General features: G+C 35.3%; 1 protein-coding gene across 2 annotated transcripts in view; it reads left to right on the forward strand.

Moving 5' to 3' along the window:
* LOC114241388 (lachesin) overlaps positions 1-22,064 on the forward strand; it is a 69,268-nt gene extending 47,204 nt beyond the window's left edge. For both annotated transcript variants that reach the window (XM_028172209.2, XM_089728349.1), the window contains 5 exons: positions 8,807-8,996; positions 18,059-18,190; positions 19,369-19,497; positions 19,965-20,135; positions 20,222-22,064. In XM_028172209.2, coding sequence (XP_028028010.2) covers positions 8,807-8,996; positions 18,059-18,190; positions 19,369-19,497; positions 19,965-20,135; positions 20,222-20,586 — 987 coding nt within the window. In that variant the 3' untranslated portion in view covers positions 20,587-22,064. The remainder of the gene's footprint in view (positions 1-8,806; positions 8,997-18,058; positions 18,191-19,368; positions 19,498-19,964; positions 20,136-20,221) is intronic.
* Positions 22,065-24,422: the final 2,358 nt, after the last annotated feature.

Below are 24,422 nucleotides of genomic sequence, written 5' to 3' on the forward strand. Positions count from 1 at the left end.
TGTCTTCGGTTCCGGTTTGTGAGGGTGAGATAGCCATATTGCCTTAATTGAGACGGCGTATATGGAACTGTCATGGAGAGATTCATAGTGATGGGTATGGTAAAGTGGATGAAAGACGATCCAGAGGTCGGAGCCAAAAAAGATGGAGCGACAAAGTGTCCGAGCATCTGGACCAGAGAGTGAGCCACGCACTTCACTGCGCCACTGACCGACATACGTGGCAACAAATTATAAAAAAAGGTCACAGGCGGGCGCATCACGATTCTCAGCAATGAGCGATCGATTGAAGGAGGAGGAGGATATGGAACTCAAAGGGTGTCTTTAGTCTTCGGCAGCCAGATAACAACAGGTGGAGCGCAAGATCATTCACCAAGCCATGCAGTATATAAAATATGTATTTGTTATAATAAATGATATAGAATTCATAGATAAATTAGCAAAAGTAGATTCGTTTCATATGAAAAAAATATAGTTCCGATTGACAATTTATTAAGATTTAGATCTACGATTTAAACTAGTAGACATTATGTGAAACATACATTTATTGGACATATCGAAGCAAGTTAAGAGGAAATAAGAAAATGCACGCGAATGTGCAAGATTCCTTGTAAATTCCTAGCTAAAGCACGAAAGGACACCAACAAATGCGATACATTTCTCATGTAGAATAAATTGCTAGAATAAATCGTATTAAATTTTGTATGTAAATGTATTTGGTATGATCAAACGAAAAGGTTTTTCTACTACTTTTGAAACTATGTGTTGTATCATCGTCTGCAAATATTTAGTTTTTCTGATTTGTAGGTATGTGTGTAAGTCTTCTGCAAATTGTCAGATGACGATGGGAAACGTAGTAGAGTAGTAGAGGAGTAGAGTTCATCCATACTACCTGGAGCCACTGCGGTCATCCACAGTGCGTTTCCAGAGGTCTTTTTTGATACGTACCATCCGGCTATGGAATGAGCTCCCCTCCGCGGTGTTTCCCGAGCGCTATGACATGTCCTTCTTCAAACGAGGCTTGTGGAGAGTATTAAGCTGTAGGCAGCGGCTTGGCTCTGCCCCTGGTATTGCTGAAGTCCATGGGCGACGGTAACCACTCACCATCAGGTGGGCCGATTGCTCGTCTGCCTACAACGGCAATAAAAAAAAAAGTAATAGTGTTAAACGCTCTAAAGGTAGATGTTTTACAGTTGTCATACTGTATTTGATTTCGACGTTTCTTTCATGGAATAGTGTATATATCTCTTTAATTACCATCGTTTAAGAGTGACAGATTAATGACGTCTAGTTACATTTGTCTAATCATTTAAGATTGTAAGTCTATTTGGCTATGAATCAATAGAAACTGCGGCTTCTGCGAGTAGACTACTTTCAATCACACGTATCTAGTAACAATTTTTGCAGTAAATGGTGGGTGAGTGGTCACTGGATACATCAAAACGGGAATGAGACTTTGAGACATGAAATAATCTCATCGTATAAAATAATACTTATTTCTTTGCAATCGGAACGTAAGATTGTTTTGCTCCAAAATAGGTGAGGTTTACAATACTTGAGCGATGAACTAGGTTGGTAGAAAAAACACTTTAGGATACTGCTACTGTAAGCGAGAGTCAGAAGAATACTAATAGATCTAGCAGGCCAGAGGCACATATCTGTATTTGCATATAAATACCTAGAGAAATTATCATTAAGATCCTAAGACATAATATGTCTTAGAGTTCATTGCTTTTTTTTTTCATTGCTTAGTTTGTTGGACGAGCTCACAGCCCATCTGGTGTTAAGTGGTTACTGGAGCCCATAGATATCTACAACGTAAATGCGCCACCCACCTTGAGATATAAGTTCTAAGGTCTCAGTATGGTTACAACGGCTGCCCTACCCTTCAAACCGAAACGCATTACTGCTTCACGGCAGAAATAGGCAAGGTGGTGGTACCTATCCGCACGGACTCACAAGAGGTCCTACCACCAGTAAAGTAGCCATATTACAATTGAATGAAGACCAATTTTAAAGATATCGGTTTTTTTATCTCGACTATTTTACTTTCGACTTCATTATAATATCGTTTCAACACAAAAGATATAGAGTAAAAGTAAGCTGCAGCAAAAGTAAAACTGTTAAAATGATTTGGCACTGCATTGAACACACGAACTAAATTGAACGTTTTCCATTCTTGCTTGAGCTGGAACGTATATTCTTCGAGAAGGTTCCGTATCACATGAATTATGCAAATATCTGTCGCAAGTTCCAAGAGGTTTGAGGATGTATACTAAGCAAATGTTTGTGATTTTATATTGTAAACAAAATATAGTGCAGAAATCGATTAAAAAAAAGTATTCTCAGTTGATTTTTAAGTTTAGTGTCTATAATACAAGCTAAGTACTGTGTAGTATGCTCCGAACACACTCCATTATGACTTTCGATAGTTGAATGAAAACCTTCGATTTTTTTTAAATACTCAATCGCCTCTTATTGCCCGTTTTTTTTTTTTTTTTTGTTGCTTAGATGTGTGGACGAGCTCACAGCCCACCTGGTGCTAAGTGGTTACTGGATCCCATAGACATCTACAACGTAAATGCGCCGCACACCTTGAGATATAGTTCTAAGGTCTCGGTATAGTCTCAACGGCTGCCCCACCCTTCAAACCGAAACGCATTACTGCTTCACGGCAGAAATGGGCGGGGCGGTGGTACCTACCCGTGCGGACTTACAAGAGGTCCTACCACCAGTAATTACGCAAATTATAATTTTGCAGGTTTGATTTTTATTGCACGATGTTATTCCTTCACCGTGGAAGTCAGTCGTGAACATTTGTTGAGTACGTATTTCATTAGAAAAATTGGTACCCGCCAGCGAGATTCGAACACCAGTGCATCGCTCGATACGAATGCACCGGACGTCTTATCCTTTAGGCCACGACGACTTCAACGACAACGACGTAAATGACACTGGAACAGTAAATTTCCTTAGAGTGTCAACAAATACCAGGTTTCATCACAATCGGGTAACGGCTTAGAATCGCATAGAATTGGTTTGATCTACATTTATCTGATGCATTTACCCTGATGACATGGTGCTGCTGAGTCCATTGATTAGTGCCCTTAGGAGGTTGTAAGGCAAGGTGCGAGTGTTACGCGGGGGTTCTTAACATGGAATCGCCTACATGTGGCGGGATAAATATATGTATCTCCAAATTGTATTTTCATATATGGACAAACATATGATCTGAAATAAATGATTATTATTATTATTTTTCTTTACTTTTTTTTTCTCAGCAGACGCTGGTACGTTTTTATTATTTACGGGCCTTAGCCAAGTAAATGATAAGGAATAAATATTTTTAATGTCCGTTAGTTAACTGTTATTATTATTATTATTATTATATAATAATTACCTCGATGATGTCGGCGCATCGTTACTATTTAGTTAACTAAAAATAGTTAAAGTTAACTGTTTCCTTGACTCGAGCAGCTGACTGGAGCGGGGCACTCTGCTATTATCGCTGTACACTTCAAATGTAATAAATGGAATTCGTTGGAAAATTCTTCAAATAAAAGTTCTTCAAATAACATTTATGGTTATCGCTTTTGCCTCTTACATTGTTACAAACTAAGCTGTCTACATAAGCTGTGGCATTTCTGTTACTTTGGTTCTGTTCGGGTCATTAAATTAGTTAATAAATTGTTCACAACATTCAAACAATGCACTTACGAGAATATGCCTATTTCCTGTGTGTGTATGTGTGTAAAGCGTATTCCTGTATGTGTGTAAAGTGGAGTTGGTTATATCGATTAGACTTGATTATTTAGAGGAATATAGTTTTTAGCTATTATTTTTTTTGCTTAGATGGGTGGACGAGCTCACAGCCCACCTGGTGTAAAGTGGTTACTGAAGCCCATAGACATCTACAACGTAAATGCGCCAGCCACCTGGAGATATAAGTTCTAAGGTCTGCGTATAGCTACAACGGCTGCCCCACCCTTCAAACCGGAACGGATTACTGCTTCACGGCAGAAATAGGCGGGGTGGTGGTACCTACCCGTGCGGACTCACAAGAGGTCCTAGCACCAGTAAAAAAGCAGAGTTTCGTGGTTTTTCATTAATTTACTTTGATTTTTACTTGTCGAAAATAACATTGTTAACAGGGCATATACAAAATAAGCCTCAAACATTCTGATACAGTACGAGTATATTATAGACGATTTATAGACAGGAATATCTATTGTGATTGATGAATTTAATACAAGTTTTTATATTGTATGTATACAATATATTCGTTGTTTCAAGAGTTTTAGCTTCCTATCTTTGCGTTAAATTTAAGGATCATGAACAGTGAAAATAATAAAACTGTATTTTTTTTAATAAACTTTTGCATTAGTAAAACCACTTAGACCTAATAAATGAATTTTATTTTTGCCGTTACGTCGGGTTGGTAATTTTGAGTTCACTTTAAAGCATATTCTTACATTACTCAGATTTAAAAGAATTTAAAAGAAAATTTAGAAAGAACCAGCTCACTACTAATAGACTAATTCTGATAAGGATTTTAGACACAATGCGTTTAATTTACGGTCTAATGTTTTTGTGTAAGGTTCTCATAAATATGCTACAAGTTAGATATAATATATAAATATAATATCGAAATTGGTGAATTCGACAAATAAACATCACATCGACAACATTATTTAATCATTATTTAATTATTTAATCAACATTCTACTTTTATTACACATCAGTTTATTAAAACTATAAAAGCTTAGAGTAAGAAATAAATAAAAACAAAAGTTTATTCTGAAACATTTTAAATCTCGACAATAAAATTCAAGAACAAAATGTCTGAATATACACATTCCGAGCAAAATTCATTCCGAATACAAGTCCTTTAATCCATACAGATTATGGTGTGGCGCTGGAGGGTGTCTAGTTTATAGTTGGTTCGGCTCCCGGAGGCGATAGCAGACGTTAAGTTGGTTGGTTTTCCTGTAGAAAGCAATGTAATGACCGTGTTTTCCTTTGTCTATGCTCGGCCGACAGTTGTCGTAACGTCCCTGATTAATATCAATCGAATACTAGTTGCATTATATCCTTAAAAATTAATGCCCAGCTTTTAGAATGGTTACGGTGAATTGTTCAATATCCTAATTTAGCATTGTTTAGTAATGAGTGTTTTTGTTTATGTTAGTTAATGTTGATGCAAGTATCTAGTTCGCGAGGAATGTACTAGACGATTTCTTCTCTTCATTCTTGATTAAAAATAATTTAATTTTTAAAAATTAGTCTGAAAATGCTATAAATTTATATATCATGTTTAATTTCAGTTCTGTATCCCGCTCACGCTTCGATGGTCGCTAATTCGTATTTAAATTTTCTTCTACATCACACACATTTGCTTAACATATATAGGTACATATATTTCACTATTAGGTAGAAACGCCTTGCAAGCTATCTATTTACGCAGAAACAAGTCTAAAGCTGGTAGGCAATACTAAAATACATGCAAATGAACAAACCACAAACAAACACAAAGATCAATCTAGTTGTCAATGAACATTTGTTTCTTAAATATATCTTTGAGTTATTGTGTCTAAAGTTCTAATCGACTTAATGATCGTCTGTCTATCATCAGAAAATATTATATTTGAAGAAATGAAATAAAACTTAGATTAGAAAAAAAACGTTCGGTTTATAAGGTTTAAAGTGATACTAATAATATTAATGACTACAGATAACAACAGACAGATAAATACGTTCATATCTTTAATCTAATGAGAATAAAGATTTGAGGGTATCTCTCCATGCTCAAAGGGCAGGTTATTAAAGTAAGATGAAATTTAGTCATTATCTGTTTCGTAGACGTGTCATGTCCTAACGTGTATAGTTTATTAAATAGGCTATATATATATTTCTTTATTTTTTCTTTCGTACTTAGATGGGTGGATGAGCTCACAGCCCACCTGGTGTTAAGTGGTTACTGGAGCCCATGGACATCTACAACGTAAATGCGCCACCCACCTTGAGATATAAGTTCTAAGATCTCACTATAGTTATAACGGCTGCCCCACCTTTCAAACCGAAACGCATTACTGCTACACGGCAGAAATAGGCAGGACGGTGGTACCTACCCGCGCGGACTCACAAGAGGTCCTACCACCAGTAATATATTTTATATTATAACGAGAAAAACAAACTAGCTAAACTAAAACCATACAATATAATAAATAATGAATCATTAACTTAATTCAATTTGATCATTCCCTTGGCCGCTAACAATAGCTGAAATATATTTTATCCAATATTCACACAATAAGTACTTAATATAAATAAAAATTGGCATGTTTTCACCAAATAATCTGAAATTTTGTAATACTTATTGAGAGCTGTTAGCTACTTGTAACAATGCTGGCCATTCCATTTCTGCAGATATTAACTAACTTGAATGAATTGAGTCCGTGTACCAATTTGTAGCGGATTGCTACGAGCTAGTATCCCGTAGCTGGCACGTAGCATGTGGTCACGTTAGCATCGTAGAGATCTGCGGTTTCATATTGGATTTAATCCCGATACTATATTCGAAGTTATAAAACTCAATACAACATTTCGAAAATCTATTTTAGACTTGTGTTTTTTTTTATTGCCCTTCTAGTTGGACCAGAATAGGGCCCACCTGATGGTGAGTGGTTAGCGTCGCCCATGGACTTAGCAATGCCAGGGGCAGAGCCAAGCCGCTGCCTACCGCTGCTTGTGTTTAAATTTAGAGATTATTTATTATTATACTATTTCTTGATGTCTTGTAAATATATATATACTTGTAAATATACTTTGATGTCTTAAAAATATATAGTTCATTTAATAATAAATCTGGTGTACGATTTACATACCTGCGATGTTTTTCGTAAAAAGGGCTACCTTAACTGACCTATATGTAAGCCGTTCAGTAATTGTACCCTTAAAACTGAAAGGAATAATTAGCCTAATGAAGAAGATGAAGAATGATCTTCTTCAATATCATAGTGAATGATTATGATAATGAAAAAGACAATGCATGACAAATAAAAAGAACAAAAATTTGAACTATGTAATTTAATTACAGCTTCGAACGTTTCCCTAAATTATTAATTAAAATTCATGTGACATATTATTAATGTGCGTTTCCGACGCCACAATTATTAAATGTACGTGAGCGGAGGGGGATTAACCGAACACATTTTTGTGTCAATTTTACAAGTAAATATTTTAAAATGTTAGATTTTGGTATTATTTACGTACAAATAATCGTAGAATAGTCACTTCTGAGATTTCAAAACAATTGAATTAAAATTTATGTCTTGTGATCCTGTTAAATTTAATTTTAACATAATTCTAAACTCTCTAAACTCTATCTGACGAAGCGTGTTGCGGATAATAATATGTTTAAAAAAGTGTTATTTCATTATTGCGAAAAATAAAGATAATTATTCTAAACAATAGTATTTAGTTCAAAGAACTGTTCATTATGTTTACAGTATGTCAGTCTTCGAAGACAATAAAAAAAAACGTATAAGAAGTGTCCGCGACGTCATTGTACGCGCAACGCCTCTGATACTTGTATCGAGTGATGATTTTATTCTTTGGCTTTGATACCATGATTCCGAGCAAGTATAAATGCACGCGCAGGCATTATCGTTCTGCCTATTTGTATTCAGAATGTATGTATTTAGTTTGAAGAGTTAGGGGAGTCCATTTCTAGTACAATCAAAGCTTGGATCATCTTTTATTTTATTGCATAGATAGGTGGTCGAGCTCAGAGTCTGCCTGGTCTTAAGTGGTTACTGGAGCCCATCAATATCTACAACGTAAATGCCGCCACTGACCTTGAGATATAAGTTCTAAGGTCTCAGTATAGTTACAACGGCTGCTCCACCCTTCAAACCGAAACGCATCACTGCTTCATGTCTGAAATAGGCAGGGTGGTGGTACCTACCCATGCGGACTCACAAGAGGTCCTTTGGGTGATCTTATTTTCGTTGTGGTGCTTACTGGTGGTAGGCCGCTCGCACAGGTAGGTTTCAACATCACGCTATTTTTACCGCGAAGCAGTCAAACGAACCGATTTTAAAAGATGGGACAGTCGTTCACTGAGACTGTGTTATCATCTCTTAAGATGGGTGGCAGCATTCACGTTGTGCTGTTAAAGGGATCCGGTAACCATTTAACACTTTAGCAGGCCATTTAGACAAAAAAAGAGATGTGTGGTGTCGTGGTATTCCTTAATATAAAGATATTAATTTTAAATTCTATTCGAGGTATTAAGAAAATAAAACTGGAAGTTTGGCATCAACCCACGGTCTTTCGGTAACGTGTGAACTTATTGTGGTACACTTCATTCACGGTTGTTTGCATAAGAGTTAGTGTATTGCGCAAACGAACGCTCTGGGATCGTGGTCAATGAATGATAAAAAAAAGGTTATTTTTTGTACGTTATTACAAAGTTAAGTCGTACACTGTGTGCCTTACTAACCAGTACGTAATAACGTACAATAAAAATCTTACGTTACGGACGTTTTTTCCCGGTTAGGGTACCCCTCCGTATCGTTCCATAAGGAACTTCGTTCCAAAATCCGATGATAAGAAACATCCAGTGAGACACGATGCTCTGTACCCATTTGCGGCATTAATAATAATAATAAATTTTTATTTCAGAATTAAATTCCATATGAAATGTTAGTAATACAAAATCTTGAAGTGTTAGTAAAACAAATTCTTTCGTAAAAAAATTTTTAAGGGAATCCTAATTGTGGTATTATTAACATTGCACTCCTTTCAGATGGGTCATCTTTCAGTGGTGATACCGCCAGAGATAGCCGATGAAGATGGATCGGAAGCAAGTGCTCCTGAAGGTGGGTCGGTGGAACTGCGGTGTACAGCTTCCGGGGTGCCTGAACCTAACATATCTTGGAAGCGGACCTTGGGTAGGAACATTATCCTGCGTGACAGTAATGGACAGGAACTGAAAGGTAATTGATAAAAGCTATTTTTAATGTTAAAAAATGAGTCAGTGTTTAAGTTCATTTTATAGTAGATACAGGTTTCGACGGAAAATAATGTTATCATTGATAAAATATTTGTATCATTTTGTGTATTGTAAATAAAGTTTAATTTTAATTTTAAAAAAAAATAGTATATGTGCTATGTTCACGCGAACAAAAATATAATTTGAAATAAAAATTGCATCTAACAAGAAAGCATATAAAATAATAAAAAATTATAACACATTTAGTTTTGATAAATTATTGTAACGGATTATTAAAATAATTTTCAACATTAGCTCTTAACTACAAAATTGATTATTAGAAAACAGTAAAATAAAAAAGACGTCAATTCTCCGATAAATTTTATTCGAAGCCCATCGCTATTCAACTAAGTGATAAAAAAGAAACAAGACTAATTTTGCATTCAAAGCCTGCCTGGAGCGAGAGCAGGTGCCCGCGCGGTTAAAACATTGGAGTTTTGTAGGATTTATTAAGATATAGCCTTAGGATATTGGAAAGAAATTCTGAGTTCGAAATAAACGCGTTTCGATTGAGCGATGAGAGTGAACGCAAAATTAATATTTCTAAATTTCTTGTTATTTACGAAAAAGTTGAGTTTCACACCTAAAAACAAAAAAGTGTGTGTGTCCGCTCCGACGCACGACTGGAGTTTACTGGATATAAAAAATTAAACGAAACAATACGAGAAATAGTTCTATATTACGACAACACGATACACTACAGATTATTAACAAATTAACGAGACACAAAACAAACGACTAACAAATATATGAAAATACAATAATGAGAGAAACGCGCGATCAGTACGAGGCTTTGTGGCGGACTGCCGGCGCATGTACTAGCATGTCACACGAAATGCGCATAACGCATTTCGTGTGACATGCTAGTACGATTTTGGTCCCCATAATTTTCATACCCCGGGCCTATATATGTAAATCGATTCTAAAGGAGTAAACTCCAAAAAAAACCTGTCTAAGCTGATGGTCTTGAGAGACCACTTCAGCGTAACCGGGCGAGTAGCTGAGCTCACGGGGTTCAAACGTTGTTGCTAACACTGGCCCTAGCAAGAGCCGTCCTTCGCAAAATCTACCACCGCATCGGAAACGCGACCCACTGAGAAGATTAGGCGAGAAACTCAGTGGGCTGTGTCTGTGGGTTAATTTACTCGCAGAGCCCTTCGTTGCAAGCGACGGGTTCGACGAGAACGATGACCGGAATCATCTAAGATGAAAGACGTGCACATTGTGACGTGTACGGACTGTGGTAGCCACTCAGAACTAGAAGACCGAGAGCTCGTTTCCCCTTGATTATCAGCATTTATACATTATTTTGCGAATTGTATAAAAAGCTAAAACCACATTTTCATCTTTTGGCGGTGATAATGATCAAAAATACAGTTGCATAGACTCCTTAAACAGTACAGGTATTTATGTGTTACTTAAGAATAAATAAATATAACGATAATTATTGGAAAGATGCCGTAAATTAATAATAACATTCTCATAACATTTTTCTTAAAATTCTGTTAATTGCAAAGCTATTTTCAGAATATCTAGTCTACTTAATCTTTAATTTTGTTCCCGAAACACCTTAAAAACTTATATTCGTGTGAAGAAATTATCAAAATAAAAGATTTGAATAAAATTATAATTATAATTTCAATTTTTAAGATAATTCTTTAAACAAATTACTTTTGTTTTGTAATGTTATATCGTATCATAAAAGAAAACGAAAGCGGAATGTTCAGAGATAGACAGCCCACGAAAGTCTTTAGTAAAGATGGATTGTTCTCCAAATAAGATTGTAATCGAGGCTATTTGTCTCAAGTCGGTTGTGCAACGGTGACTGGCACGAGAATAATGCTTGAAATTCATTTCCGTGGAAAATCGCGTTCAAAGAACTCAATTACTACTTAAACAAAATATTATGGTAGCCTGGGTTTTGGTCAGGAAATTAAACGAACGGCTTACTGAAGACCGTGCTTCTAACAGGTTTGTTATCTTTATAGTTTGCTATAACGACCGAGTTTTAGGGCTCCGACGAGAGGCAAGGCGAAAAGACATGGGAGTTTGAAACAATTAAAGGCCTCGCCGTAGTAACCCACACGTAAACATAACGTGTTTGATAATATCAAATCTTGTACGTAATCGTCCATAATATGAGTGTGTTAGGCACAAAATTGCTTGTTCCCTACATACTATTTAAAACCTTTTCGCTTCGGTGTTTTACGAATTTGACCCGTTTTATTTAAGCCATTAAGCGTAAACAAAAGACTGGCAGTCCCCAGTAAGCGGAGGGAGGTTGTAATAGTTAACAGAGTGGCGGAGCCGGCTCTGCCTTTGTATTAATTGGACATGTTAGACATGCTTCACTAAATATATAAGAATTGCCCTTCGAGTAGCCTCACGTTTTCCTTTTTCTATAATATTCGTTTTATTTCTGTTGGGGAAACATCAAGCGAGCGTAAATGTCTGAAGAAGTTTCTGAGGTTTCTCTGAAATAAACGAAGCTTTATGTGTGTATTCAATGGAGTGAAAATCGAGTCGCCACTACAAAATCAAAATATACAAAATTTAAAAAAAGTAACAAAATACGCTTTTATAGAAAATCCAACTAAAAATTAGAATTTTTTTTTAAATAAATTTGAATGAAAAATAGTGTAAGAAAATATTATTTTATTGTAAAAAAAGCGGGGGCGCATGGTATCGGTAGTTATAAATATTTTATGCACAGATGTGAGTAGAAGGGTTATTTTGATAATATCCTGAAAAGCACTCCACGCTTTTTTGTGTATTTTTTTCTAAACTATTTTTTATTATTCATTGTTTTGTTGAATTTAATTTTTTTTTGAAATCATGTTCAAAGATTCCGTTACATACTAACATACATACGTCTGAAGCTAATAAAAGCGTATTAAAAATGAATAATGACAAGGTACCAAGGTAATTTGTGTGTTAGATTTTATACTGTATTGCAAAATAATGGATAATTTAATTACGTATGTCGTGTCGTGAAGTGCGGCGTCGAGGCGAACAGCGGAGTCAGCAAACTTAATTAACTCACTTAATAAAACATCGCGAACGGATCATTAATTAGCCTAACGAAGTAAATAAAATGTAATGATCAAGATCAAATTGTTGCAGGCTTTCGTTTTACGGTTTTCCAATTTAATTTTGAATTCTCAGTTCAATATTTCAAACAAGAAACGGCAAAGGGAAGACCCTTGCACTGCGCTCGGCTCTAACTTTGTTGTTTGAATTTGTATACGTAACCATACATTAAAAGGGTCATTATCATGATCGTGGTTATCGTGGCGTTTTTCCTTGGTTTTATCTTACTTTCTATTATAGCTACCGGTTAGACTATCTCCTAAGGACAGCCTGTTATATTACATCGCGAATGGTTCTTCGATAAAAGTTCATTAAAAGACATCAAGAACAAAGTTCATCATCTTTGAAACATTACAATGCTAGGTATGCGCGTGGGTGCTTAGAATCTTAATTTTGAACAGGATAGTTGTTAGTAGATGTTAGGATATTATGTTATACTAGAGCTGGATACTATGTGAATAAATTATGAATATATCTAATGTTGGGGAACTCTTATGATTGTTCTTTTTTTTTTAAATAGGTTAAAATCTAGGAAAAAATCTGTTAGCAATATGTTGTCAAGTATAATAATACTAATACTCCGTTTTATATTTATATGTATATGAAAAATATATTTTTTGATTTGTTTAACATAATATTTAAATATCGACTTCGGACCAAGTTTGAAACTAAGCATTTTTCATTTAAAATGTGTTTAGTGGTAGTAAATGATTTGTCTGAGAAATGAAATCGGAAAACAATTAGTCTCGGCGTAATAATAAAGGGGAATTGCTGAATCGCAGCCGTCGTCTGGCGTAACAAGTTGCCAACGACATGTCGCAAGGCAACTTTATAACCCGTTAATAAAATACAATTTCATACAAGCCCCGCTTTCGATATTAAGCGCTCTCTGTACGTATCCTTATATTTGCGCTTGATATTTAGGAGCCTCGTGTGTTTTAGTGAAGCGATAAATTATAAACATTAAATTTAATTTGACAGCAATTGTTAAATTAGCCGCGATTTTAATTTATGATCTCGATGAATTGTTTGACGTTTTGCTTAGACCATTACAAAGCATAGTTTACGTTAATAAAACTATATAAATAGTTTAGTACGCTTATTTAAGAGTATTAACATGTTTATAGTTATTGATAGTGTGTTATGGCTAAATAATAAATATATCTGTGGCTAAATAGTCCTATATTCAAAAGGGTAGGACAAATCTGTCAATTCCGAATCTTCTGATTAAAATGGTTACCGGAACTTCTTAACATCTGAAATTGTAAAATCTGTCTTTAGAAATAAAAACATGAGTATCCATTTCGTATCCTAGCCAGTATTTAATTTAAACTTTATTTTTCACGCTCATACTGTTTAATTATTACATAGTTGAAGTGCTTAAAAGAATAAGGCGTTCGGTATATTATAATTCTTATTATTAATTATTATCAATATTCGAATTATTTTGAATTATATTCAGGATTTTTTTTTTTTTTTCTTTTTTTTTTTTTTTTGTTCAGGATTAAATAGCTAATTCAGATATTAAACGTAACTAAGGAATGTTCGTATGGCTCTTCAATGATGTTGAAATAATATCGTATACGTACGTAATAATACAATTGGAACTCATATTCAAGGCATTCAGTTTTTGACGTTTATGGGTTTATTTTATCACCAGACAGGTCGTGAGCTTATTTAGCAAATCAGAAAAATAAAAAAATGAGATGAAGTATGATAGAAAGATCATAACGTAAAAAGTTTCGTAAGCATGGTTGCGAGCTTTTATATTTTTTCTGAAAATCGGATTACTATTGTATTTTTTTTATCAGCTCATACAATAAGCTTTCCTGACGCAATGGGAACAACAATGTTCTTATTCGTTTTGACACGTGTATTTATTTTGTATATCTGTTAATGCGATTACGATACGATTATTAGATTAACGTGGTATTTGATGTTGTAAATTATTTATTTTGCCCGTCAAAAGTGAAGAAAACAAAGTTCATACAATTGTAATGTATTTCTTAGGTAAACATTCTCTATCAAGTATAACAAGACTAACAAAGCCTGGATTGTACAATTATTTGTTGTTTGTTCACTCTAACCCAAAGTTTTTTTTTTATTTTTTTTATTTATTGCTTAGATGGATGGACGAGCTCACAGCCCACCTGATGTCAATTGGTTACTGGAGCCCATAGACATCTACAACGTAAATGCGCCACCCACCTCGAGATATAAGTTCTAAGGTCTCACTATAGGTAAATGTAGTTTAAATGTAGCTTTAAAGTCTTATTACTGGTTATTATCTTCTTTACTGGTGGTAGGACCTCTTGTGAGTCCGCACGGGTAGGTACCACCGCACCGCCTATTTCTGCCGTGAAGCAGTAATGCGTTTCGGTTTGAAGGGTGGGGCAGCCGTTGTAACTATACTGAGACCTTAGAACTTATATCTCAAGGTGTGTGGCGCATTTACGCTGTAGATGTCTATGGGCTCCAGTAACCACTTAACACCAGGTGGGCTGTGAGCTCGTCCACACATCCAAGCAATAAAATTTTTTTTTATTAAAAGCTACTCTACATTTTTATTAATAGCTTCTTTATCTAGAAGGAATTAACAATTTTCTCGGGTATCTTTGGTGGTTATTTAAACAGTAACGTGCTTTTGTTGTAAGGACGGAATTCCTCACCGAATAAGTCCACTGTGGAGTTTGTTGAGTAAGTTAGACCATTTACGGTATCCGATTGTGTTTCGCTTTCCAAGCCTCCAGCCTCCATGTCACTTGGAACTTCAAACTTCAGCATAATGCCTTAATTGAAGTTTTTGGAATTACACGGGGCACAATTTTGAATGAACTGCATAGAAAATTTATAGCTAGGAAATACTAGCTTATTGCTAAGATAGGTACTAAGATAGGTTATTGCTAAGAGATCACGACCCACTTGGTGTTAAGTGGTTATCGGAGCCCATAGCCTTCATAACGTCCATCTACCTTAAGGTGTGAGGTTCAGCATTATTTAACCTATCGGTTACCCCACTTTTAAAAACGGAAACCATGATTACTCAGTAGAAAAGCAAAGGACGATGTTCTCAACCCCTGTGTGTTCGTTATCGCATAATGGCGCGATATCATCAAGGAATAACAGCAACACCTGTGCCAAGGACATATGGAATCGACAATTGGTGGCCCACTGTACGAAAACCACAAAAACAAGGAAATGTCGAGGAGTCTTGAGATCTATATTGACAATAGAACACTCAACGCTTACCTCACGCTCATGCTCACGGTAAAGAAGGCGATGTGTACAAAATAAAAAAGCTACAGTAAAGCGATTTAATTGTAACTTAGGACTAATCGTTCTGTAAAAATAATGCATTATCAAAAAAAAGTTCTGTTAACTAAAACCTATTTATCAGCCATCAGCCGCATCTACACAATTGGGTAAACGCCAATTTTCTCCTGACGATAAATCATACTATTTCAGTGGGCCCCTCGCGTGGTTCTGTCGTTGTGTACAATCTAACATTAAATGCAGCCAAAGCCAACGCTTCCAAACCTGTTTTGGTTAACAGGCTAATTCCTATTTGTTAAGGCAATCCAAGACCTAATTTTTAATTTTCAGATAATTTAGTAAAATTGAAAAGATTATTTGAAAATACGTGAACGAGTAAACGAAAAAATATATTGTGGTATTCAATTTGTTAACTCGTCTTGTCGAAGTTTATTTTGTGAAAAATAATTATATATAAAATCAACTCATTTTTATAGCATCTACAAAATTGGGTAAACGCCAATTTTCTCCTAACGATAAATCATACTATTTCAGTGGCCCCCTCGCGTGGTTCTGTCGTTGTGTACAATCTAACATTAAATGCAGCCAACGCTTCCAAGTCTGTTTTTGGTTAACAGGCTAATTCCATTTTGTTGAAGCACTTGAAGACCTAATTTCTAAAGGTTACATTTTGTAAAATTGAAAAGATTATTTGAAAATACGTGAACGAGTAAACAAAAAGACAATATTGTGGTATTCAATTTGTTAACTCGTCTTGTCGAAGTTTTCTTTTGTGAAATATAATGATTTATAAAATCAACTCATTTTTTATTTGTCATTATAAAGTTGAAATTTTATTACGGTATACCTATTTTACTGTGGTTTAGATCTTACGCATATCCCAATGTGAGTGCCATGGCTCATTTTGAGATATGAGAAAGAAACCTTAGTACTATTATGATGTAAAAGATCTAAGGTTTAACCCTTCGTATCGAAATACACGGATACTTACCGATAGTAAAATCAGGCGATAATTAAGGACATTGACCGAAAAGCAACGACAGGGAGAAGGTGATTGAGACGCTACTATCAATAGTTAGAAGTTGTCCGGGCTAGTACACTTGTACCAGTATAATCGGATGAATGACATGGCTCATTATTGAACAGTTAAGAAAACGTCAGCACCGCTCTGATTTGACACTTTATGAACCAAAAAAACGACACTAAAAAGAGACAAACATATTATACATAGTATAGCATTTAGCCTGCGTGAGAATGAGATATAATAATACTGAAGACTTCAACCACATGTGAACTGCACACGTATTATTTTATCACCAAATAATCGTCCGACCTGATGTATTGAATTTAAGATTTTTAGCTCTTGGAGTGTTCTCAAATAGTTTTAAAATCCCAAATGAAAAACATCTTTCCTCTCTTACGCAGCTATTTTTCAAATAAAACGCACTGAAGCATCATTGTTGATTACCTAATTGTACCAATTCAAATTGGGACTCAAAAATGCACAAATACCTAGAAACCTGTATTTTACTTACCATCAAACAATTCCGGGTCCAGTCGATTGGTTTTTGGTTGGTAAAAAACAGAAAGGTTGTTTAACAGAGTTTTTCAGAGACTGAATATATTTGCTTGTTTAGTCTGGTATTTACGTTGTCCTTTTTTGATATTAAATTGCACAGAACGGAACTTAAACCTATTACTGATAAGAGACAATCGACGTTTGGAAATATCAATTGTTCAAACTAAATGTTAGTTTCGTTTGAATTAGAAAGTAGGTCAGAGGATTCGATGATAATAATGGTCTATCCGGCTACTAATCAGAAGCGGGTAGTCAGCCCCGACATTTTCAAGCTACTGCTTGTACCTTCTCAACATCCTTCTATAGCAAGAGTATTATTATCACTTATCCTAACTTAATCACTAATTTCTTAAGAATTGATTTAAAAGTTAGTACTTTTACAATCTTATGTCTCATAATACGCACATACGGTGCGATAACGTCACTTATGCAAATTAATTTATGTAATTTTTCATGAGAAACGTTGGAAAATTCAACACGTTAATAATTCTTATATAGTTCTGCTAGACTATAGAAATAAAATAATATTTAAACTACAACTTTAAACTTCATCAGTAAAAGCAAACATCTGAAACGAGCTCAGTAATAACTATTAAAAAATGTATTTTCTCATACTCAGTTCAGTGTTAACAAAAATTGCATAAGTGAGTTTATAGCACCGTATATGCGATATATAGTGGTATTTACGTTGTAGGTCCATCCAAATATTTTTTATTTTTAATAGTTAAAATAGAATGTATCCTGAATGTATCGTATGGAAGTCTATCTTGTATTGTATTATTTTTCACATGTGTATATAAGTATATATTTTTATGTACGCTTATTAAGATATAGCACCGTTCATGCTAGTTTGCTTATTCCTCTCCTTGCAAGGTTGCCTGGAAGAGATCGCTTTCAGCGATAAGGCCGCCAATTGGTGTCACCTATTATTATTTGTTTTATATGCTTACTCTCTACATGTGGTATTAAATAAAGAGTTATTATTATTATAGAATTTTGTATTGTATTTTTTATTTATTGTACGTACATAGCTTCTTATCACAAAAATTTATATGTCTGTCCAGTGGTGGACAGCTATGTTGGTTCAACTCTTGTGCTGAAAGGCCTGCGGCGTTCGGACATGGGCACCTATCTGTGTATCGCAGCCAACGGCATTCCGCCTACAAAGAGCCGCCGCTACGAGGTCACCGTACTCTGTGAGTAAACTAAAAACTCTTTTATTTACGATCCTACTGGAAAGCGCTCACTCATCTAGAGTTGTATTGGCGATCGTAAAACACGCCTTCTATAGAAATACAATTGAGATCCACTCGAGGATTTTATTCGTAGGTTTTTTGATGAAGCCAGCCGTCTATGTGAAATGACTGAGTGCTTCATAAAACGAGAGAATTTATAGTCTGCAAGTTACGAAAACTTTTGCTTCGTGTTAACGCTAAAATGTAGCGTTCGATTTGTTCGTAGGGGAATCGATCGAGTGAAGTTATTGTCCGTGCAAGGAAATAAACTGTCCAACTTTATATCCTCAACCGAACTGCCTCGCTTTAAAGCCCCACCTTAATTGAGTGGACTTAATTTGGAAAGCGTAAAACTTTACTTCGCCATGTTTATAAATTGATTTCGTAGGTGAACTGAGATTATAAGAATTAGCTTCACTGACAAATTAGATTTATGAAGAGATTAACTGAATAATATAATTATTAATAAGGTATTAAAGTCGTCGTGGCCTAAAGGATAAGTCGTCCGGTGCATTCGTGTTCAGCGATGCACCGGTGTTCGATTCTAACGCGGGTACCAATTTTTCTAATGAAATATGTATTCAGCAAATGTTCACGATTGACTTCCACGGTGAAGGAATAACATCGTGTAATAAAAATCAAACCCGCAAAATTATAATTTGCGTAATCACTGGTGGTAGGACGTTTTGTGAGTCCGCGCGGGTAGCTGCTACTACCCTGCCTATTCTGCCGTGAAGCAGTAATGCGTTTGGGTTTGGAGGATGGGGCACCCGCTGTAACTATACTGAGACCTTAGAACTTATATTTCAAAAGGTAGGTGGCGGCATTTACGTTGTAGATGTCTATGGGCTCCAGTAAGCACTTAATATCAGGTGGGCCGTAAGCTCGTCCACCCACATAAGCAATAAAAAAAATCATCCGCCCCAAGTTAGGGCTTTTCTTGTGTGTCCGCGAGCGTGCAAGGCAAGAAAAAATCACTTCGATCTCAAACAATGACATATCTTTCTATCATTCTCGAAAACATATCTTTAAATAAGGATATCTATAAAAAATACGCTCTGAATCGTGAATCAAATCCGGACAGTAGTTATCGTGTTTGTGGTAAATCTCACATAAGCTTTCTAATTCTTTGCGTACAGTTGAACCTATAGTTCGGGTGGCGAGTCCAGTTGTGCTGAGATCAACAGACATGCAAGTTACGCTGCAGTGCTACGTTGAGTCGTCTCCTAAATCTCTAAATACATGGCAGAGAGGAAAATCACACAACAGTACGTATAGCTCATCGGTTTTTTTATCACCGATTTATTTCAAAAGGTATCTAAAGTAAACACGTTTGTATTAGCTTCAATAAATCTAATTTATTGCTAGGTTTTTCTTTTATATCCTTATCATCTATATCTATATCTATACTAATATATAAATCTACAGTGGTTTTTACGGATTTTCCGTTATAACTACTGAACCATGCATCCGATTGACTTGAAACTTGGTGTCCATGTAGAAAATACATGTACTTAATGGATAGGCTAATATTTATATGAGTGTTGGACTCCCTACACCAGTTGAGGGGGCGTTGATGATGAGAATCTTTGTGGGGGTGAGAAATAATAATGTTAATTTAAAATATCCAACGAAGCAGTCGGGTACAGCTAGTATTATATAAAAATTCTAATAAAAAGTCTGAAATAAAGAATCTGATATTCTTTTCTCAAACAAATAACAAACTTTGTCATAGGTGGGAAACTTTTGAACAGCTCCAAATACGTTATATCCGAAGAGATATTGAACGAGTACGCGTTGCGTATGAACTTGACTATAACTCGTCTTAAGAAGAATGACTTCGGCGACTACACGTGCTCGGCTGTCAACGGATACGGGAGAGCAGATGGAGCTATTAATTTAAAAGGTAAATTTAATTCGTTTAAACAGCTCAAAATAAATATTAAGAGTAGTTATCGAGTGATTTTGAACGATAAACTTTTGATTTTCCAGAAACACCACAGAAGACGACCACAACTACGAGCACAACGACCACGACGACCACGACCACGCGTCCGTCCACCACCACAGCGTCGACGACCCGCCCCTCCAAGGTTCACGTGAAGAAGCAGCACGACCGCGCCAACCAGAACGCGCTGGACGCGGATCCGCGGCAAGTCGAGCTCAATAACGCCTTCAACTTTTACAATATCAACGTTTTCATTCCCAACACGACTAACAATGATTACTCTCAACGAACCGAGAGACAGAAGACTCGACCGACCGGCTCTCCGCGACATTACATCTCCTACAGCAGCGCTAACAAACAAAAACTAACTTCACTCGTATTATTCATTCTACTAAAACACATCGTATAGACACACTTTGTTTTATTATTCAGCTGTTTAATTAGATATAATAAAGACGTGGCTGTTGAATTTTATATTGTACTATTTTGAAGTTGTTGTAAAGTTTTTAACGGTATTGTTATGTAATGTTTATGAAGAACATTTATCGGCCTTATGACGTGAATCGAGACAATAAAACGGTAGCGGCTCTAAATGTCGAACCGTCTTCTGATTAATCTTCATATAACTTATATACAAAATATTTCACATTAATATCATATTGTCATATCAGATTTAATACGAATTTTGATTTCAAAATGTTTATCTTAGATGAAATAAAAATATTTCCTGTATTACATTATTATTATTAAACTAAAACTTACGATGCTTATTATATTAAACTGTTAATAATGTGAGGTAATTAGAAAACGTTAGATTTGTATGTGACAATAAAATTGAAAAGACAATAGACTTTAGACGTAAGATAGCGAACAATATACATACATAAGTATAATAAATTAGTTTGTTGGGTCATTGAGACGTTATTACAAGTGAAATGACAATACTATATGATATACAATTTGGGATACTGTTTACAATGACAGTAATTACAACGAACAAATAAAGCATTAAAATGTTGTTTAGAAATTTAATAATAATTTAAAAAAATGTAGGCGTAGTAAAGATTTATTAATGAATTTTGGAAAACCACGATTCTTTTATACGATATTGTATGGTTTTTTTTTTTTTGAAATATCGACAACAATTTATGCTAGCGTTTTTAAAAAATATTTATATTATAAATTAACACATAATATATTAACGTATGTAACATAAAAATTTAAGTAATTAATTTCTTGGACAAAATTTAGATTAAAAAATATGATATAATACTCGTTATTAATAAATTTATGTCTTCCGGTTAGTGTATTAAAATGTAATTTGGCTCATTCAAATTTATATGTTTCAATTGTGGTAATATATAATATATATTATAGTCCCTTTTGGATGATGCTGGATGATGTGTGAGAGTAGACTTTGTAAGCAACGTCAAAGAATTTATTGTAGTATTATGAATGTTTAGAGGACGTATTAAATTTTAAGTATGGAACTGTAAATTTTGCGGAAATGTACGAGTAATGTTGCGTGTCTCGTAAATATTAAAAAATTTAAATTGTATTTGACGTATCGAATAGTTATTATGACAATAATGTTGCGACAGCTGAACGTTTGTTAGTTTTAATAAAATTTGTTCACAGCTTTGATTCGTAAATGTAAAAGTTGTTTTAAATTGCAAACACTATATGGTTTGTTACTTTGCTTCGAATAATGTTTTATTAAAGTAAATTGAATCGATAACAAATAATGGAATAGTAAAGATTAATACTGTATTTGTAAATATCAGACCCATGTAATTATATATCACTCGAAGTTCGTGGGCGATTATTTATCAATGTTAAATATAAGATGTTAATATCATTTTATGATATTTGAAAATAAAAAATGTAATCCATCGTGTTCATTCATTTTAAGTCCTCAAAAAAGGAAAACGTCGTTTTGAGAAAATCGATTTAGTGGAAAAAACCACTGCAGGATAACCACGCATCTGTGCATAAGCTACAATAATAAATTTAGAAGTTAGAAGCATTTAGTTTTGAAAATAAAAAAAATATTCTCGCTAGTTCATTGGATAGATCTTAGAAGCAATGTTTTGAAGGGTATAGCATATTCATGAAATCCAACTATTTAAATAAATGTCATCAGAATTATATTATAAACTAAAACAATTTATCCCCAACTTTCAACGTTGAAAGACAAAATGAAACCTTTAGCCAAACAAGCAGAAGATACAAATAAAATTGAAAAATTGCAATAAATTTTGAAAATATTTCTCACTGGTTGGTAGCAGCTTGAATCAACTCCTGAAATATACAATGTACACAAATCAAAATTTTACGGTTGCACCGTAACATCGATGGTAGTTCGATGCTATAAAAGCATCAAAAAATATCTTGATACTGCGTAATTTAGGCACGTCAATGAAAATTAACATTAGAATTGCTTCGTTTGCTCCTTCAACGCGTTCCTGCATCGTTCACCCAGTTGTGTTGAAACTTCGGGAATGTATGGCTGTTGCTTGATACCAGCGACCTCGATATTGAAACTTTTAATCCAAAATAACTTTATTATAGTAGTTTTGATGTACAATAAATATGCTAAGTAATAGTTAGTGGAACGGGCTCAGCCAGGAGTGGTGGGGTTCGCCGACAGCATTCCGAGCGCTGCAAAAGAGCTGTTTTTTTTTCCTACCTAAGCTGATAGCCTTGAGAGGCTATTTCAGCGTAACCTTAACTAGTAGGTGAGCTCACGGGGCTCAAACCTGATGACGTTGCTAACACGAACCCTAGCAAGAGCCGTGCTTCGCAGAATCTATCACCGGATCGGAACACGACCCACTGATAAGATCCGGCGAGAAACTCAGTGGGCTGTGTCAGAGAGTAAACTGCAAAGGAGCCTTGATAGCAGAAGGGCAGCTGTTTCGTGCAGAACTGAATAGATCCTTGATATACTCTAACTAGCGTGTATCTATCTTTTATGTATCGGTGTCTTTGTATCGGAAATATTCAGCGTAATTGTTAACTTTTTTTTTTAATGCCGCCACTCACCTGGAGGTATAAGTTCTAAGGTCTCAGTATTGTTACAACGATTGCTTCACCCTTCAAACCGAAACGCATTACTGCTTCACGGTAGAAATAGGTAGGGCGGTGGTGCCGTGATGGTATCCGTGCGGACTCACAAGAGATCCTACCACGACGATTTTAAGACATCCGAAATTTGCAGTCATACCACAGACCAATGACAAAATTAATTAGGAACGCTAGGATAATAACAAAAAAATTGTAATTTAAAGATTTAAAGATTTTTTACTGGTGGTAGGACCTCTTGTGAGTCCGCACGGGTAGGTACCACCACCCTGCCTATTTCTGCCGTGAAGCAGTAATGCGTTTCGGTTTGAAGGGTGGGGCAGCCGTTGTAACTATAATTGAGACCTTAGAACTTATATCTCAAGGTGGGTGGCGCATTTACGTTGTAGATGTCTATGGGCTCCAGTAACCACTTAACACCAGGTGGGCTGTGAGCTCGTCCACTCATCTAAGCAATAAAAAAAAAAAAAAGATTAGGTTACCCATATTTTTATTTATCGAATTGAATATATTCTTATGTAAAATTTATAAAATATATTATATAATGTTATTATAGTATAAAAACACACACACTTTAAGTCGAACTGCAAAGTAGCACAATTAAATCTTAAACACTTATGATTTTTTAAAATGTGGTATGACGCTGTTGGCCGTGGGAATGTCTGCCAATTTACCAATCCTAGCGAGAGGACGGAAGGTTGCGCTTCCGATTCACGCTGGCTCTAGACCGGCGTAATATTGGGAATGTTCGCTGGCCGTTGATCTGATTTTTTTTTTGGGATTTTAGGACCTGGTATTTACAACATTTGGGTCAACTCTTATTTTTCATAGCACATTCATAGATGTCATATTATGCCTATGAGCACATTCCATTAAATTGCTTTAATTGTATTCTTTATATATTTGTAGATGTGCTTGTAAGTAAGTTCGTCTTGTAACAATTGTTTTAATGGCGGCGGGCGGGACCATAAATCACACTTATTGTCAACATCACTAAGTTCACTGGCCAACACTAGTCTCTCGATCAAAAATTTTTGACAATCGAAGATAATGTGCTTCACAGTTCCATCACTTGAGTTACAATGTGAACAGATTTTATTCGCAATAATGCCGAGTCGAGCAAGGTGTGACGGTGCCGTTGAATCTGACCAACGGTACGTA

The sequence above is a fragment of the Bombyx mandarina genome, chromosome 06, assembly GCF_030267445.1.
Source record: "Bombyx mandarina strain Sakado chromosome 06, ASM3026744v2".
In the NCBI taxonomy this organism is placed as follows: domain Eukaryota; kingdom Metazoa; phylum Arthropoda; class Insecta; order Lepidoptera; family Bombycidae; genus Bombyx; species Bombyx mandarina.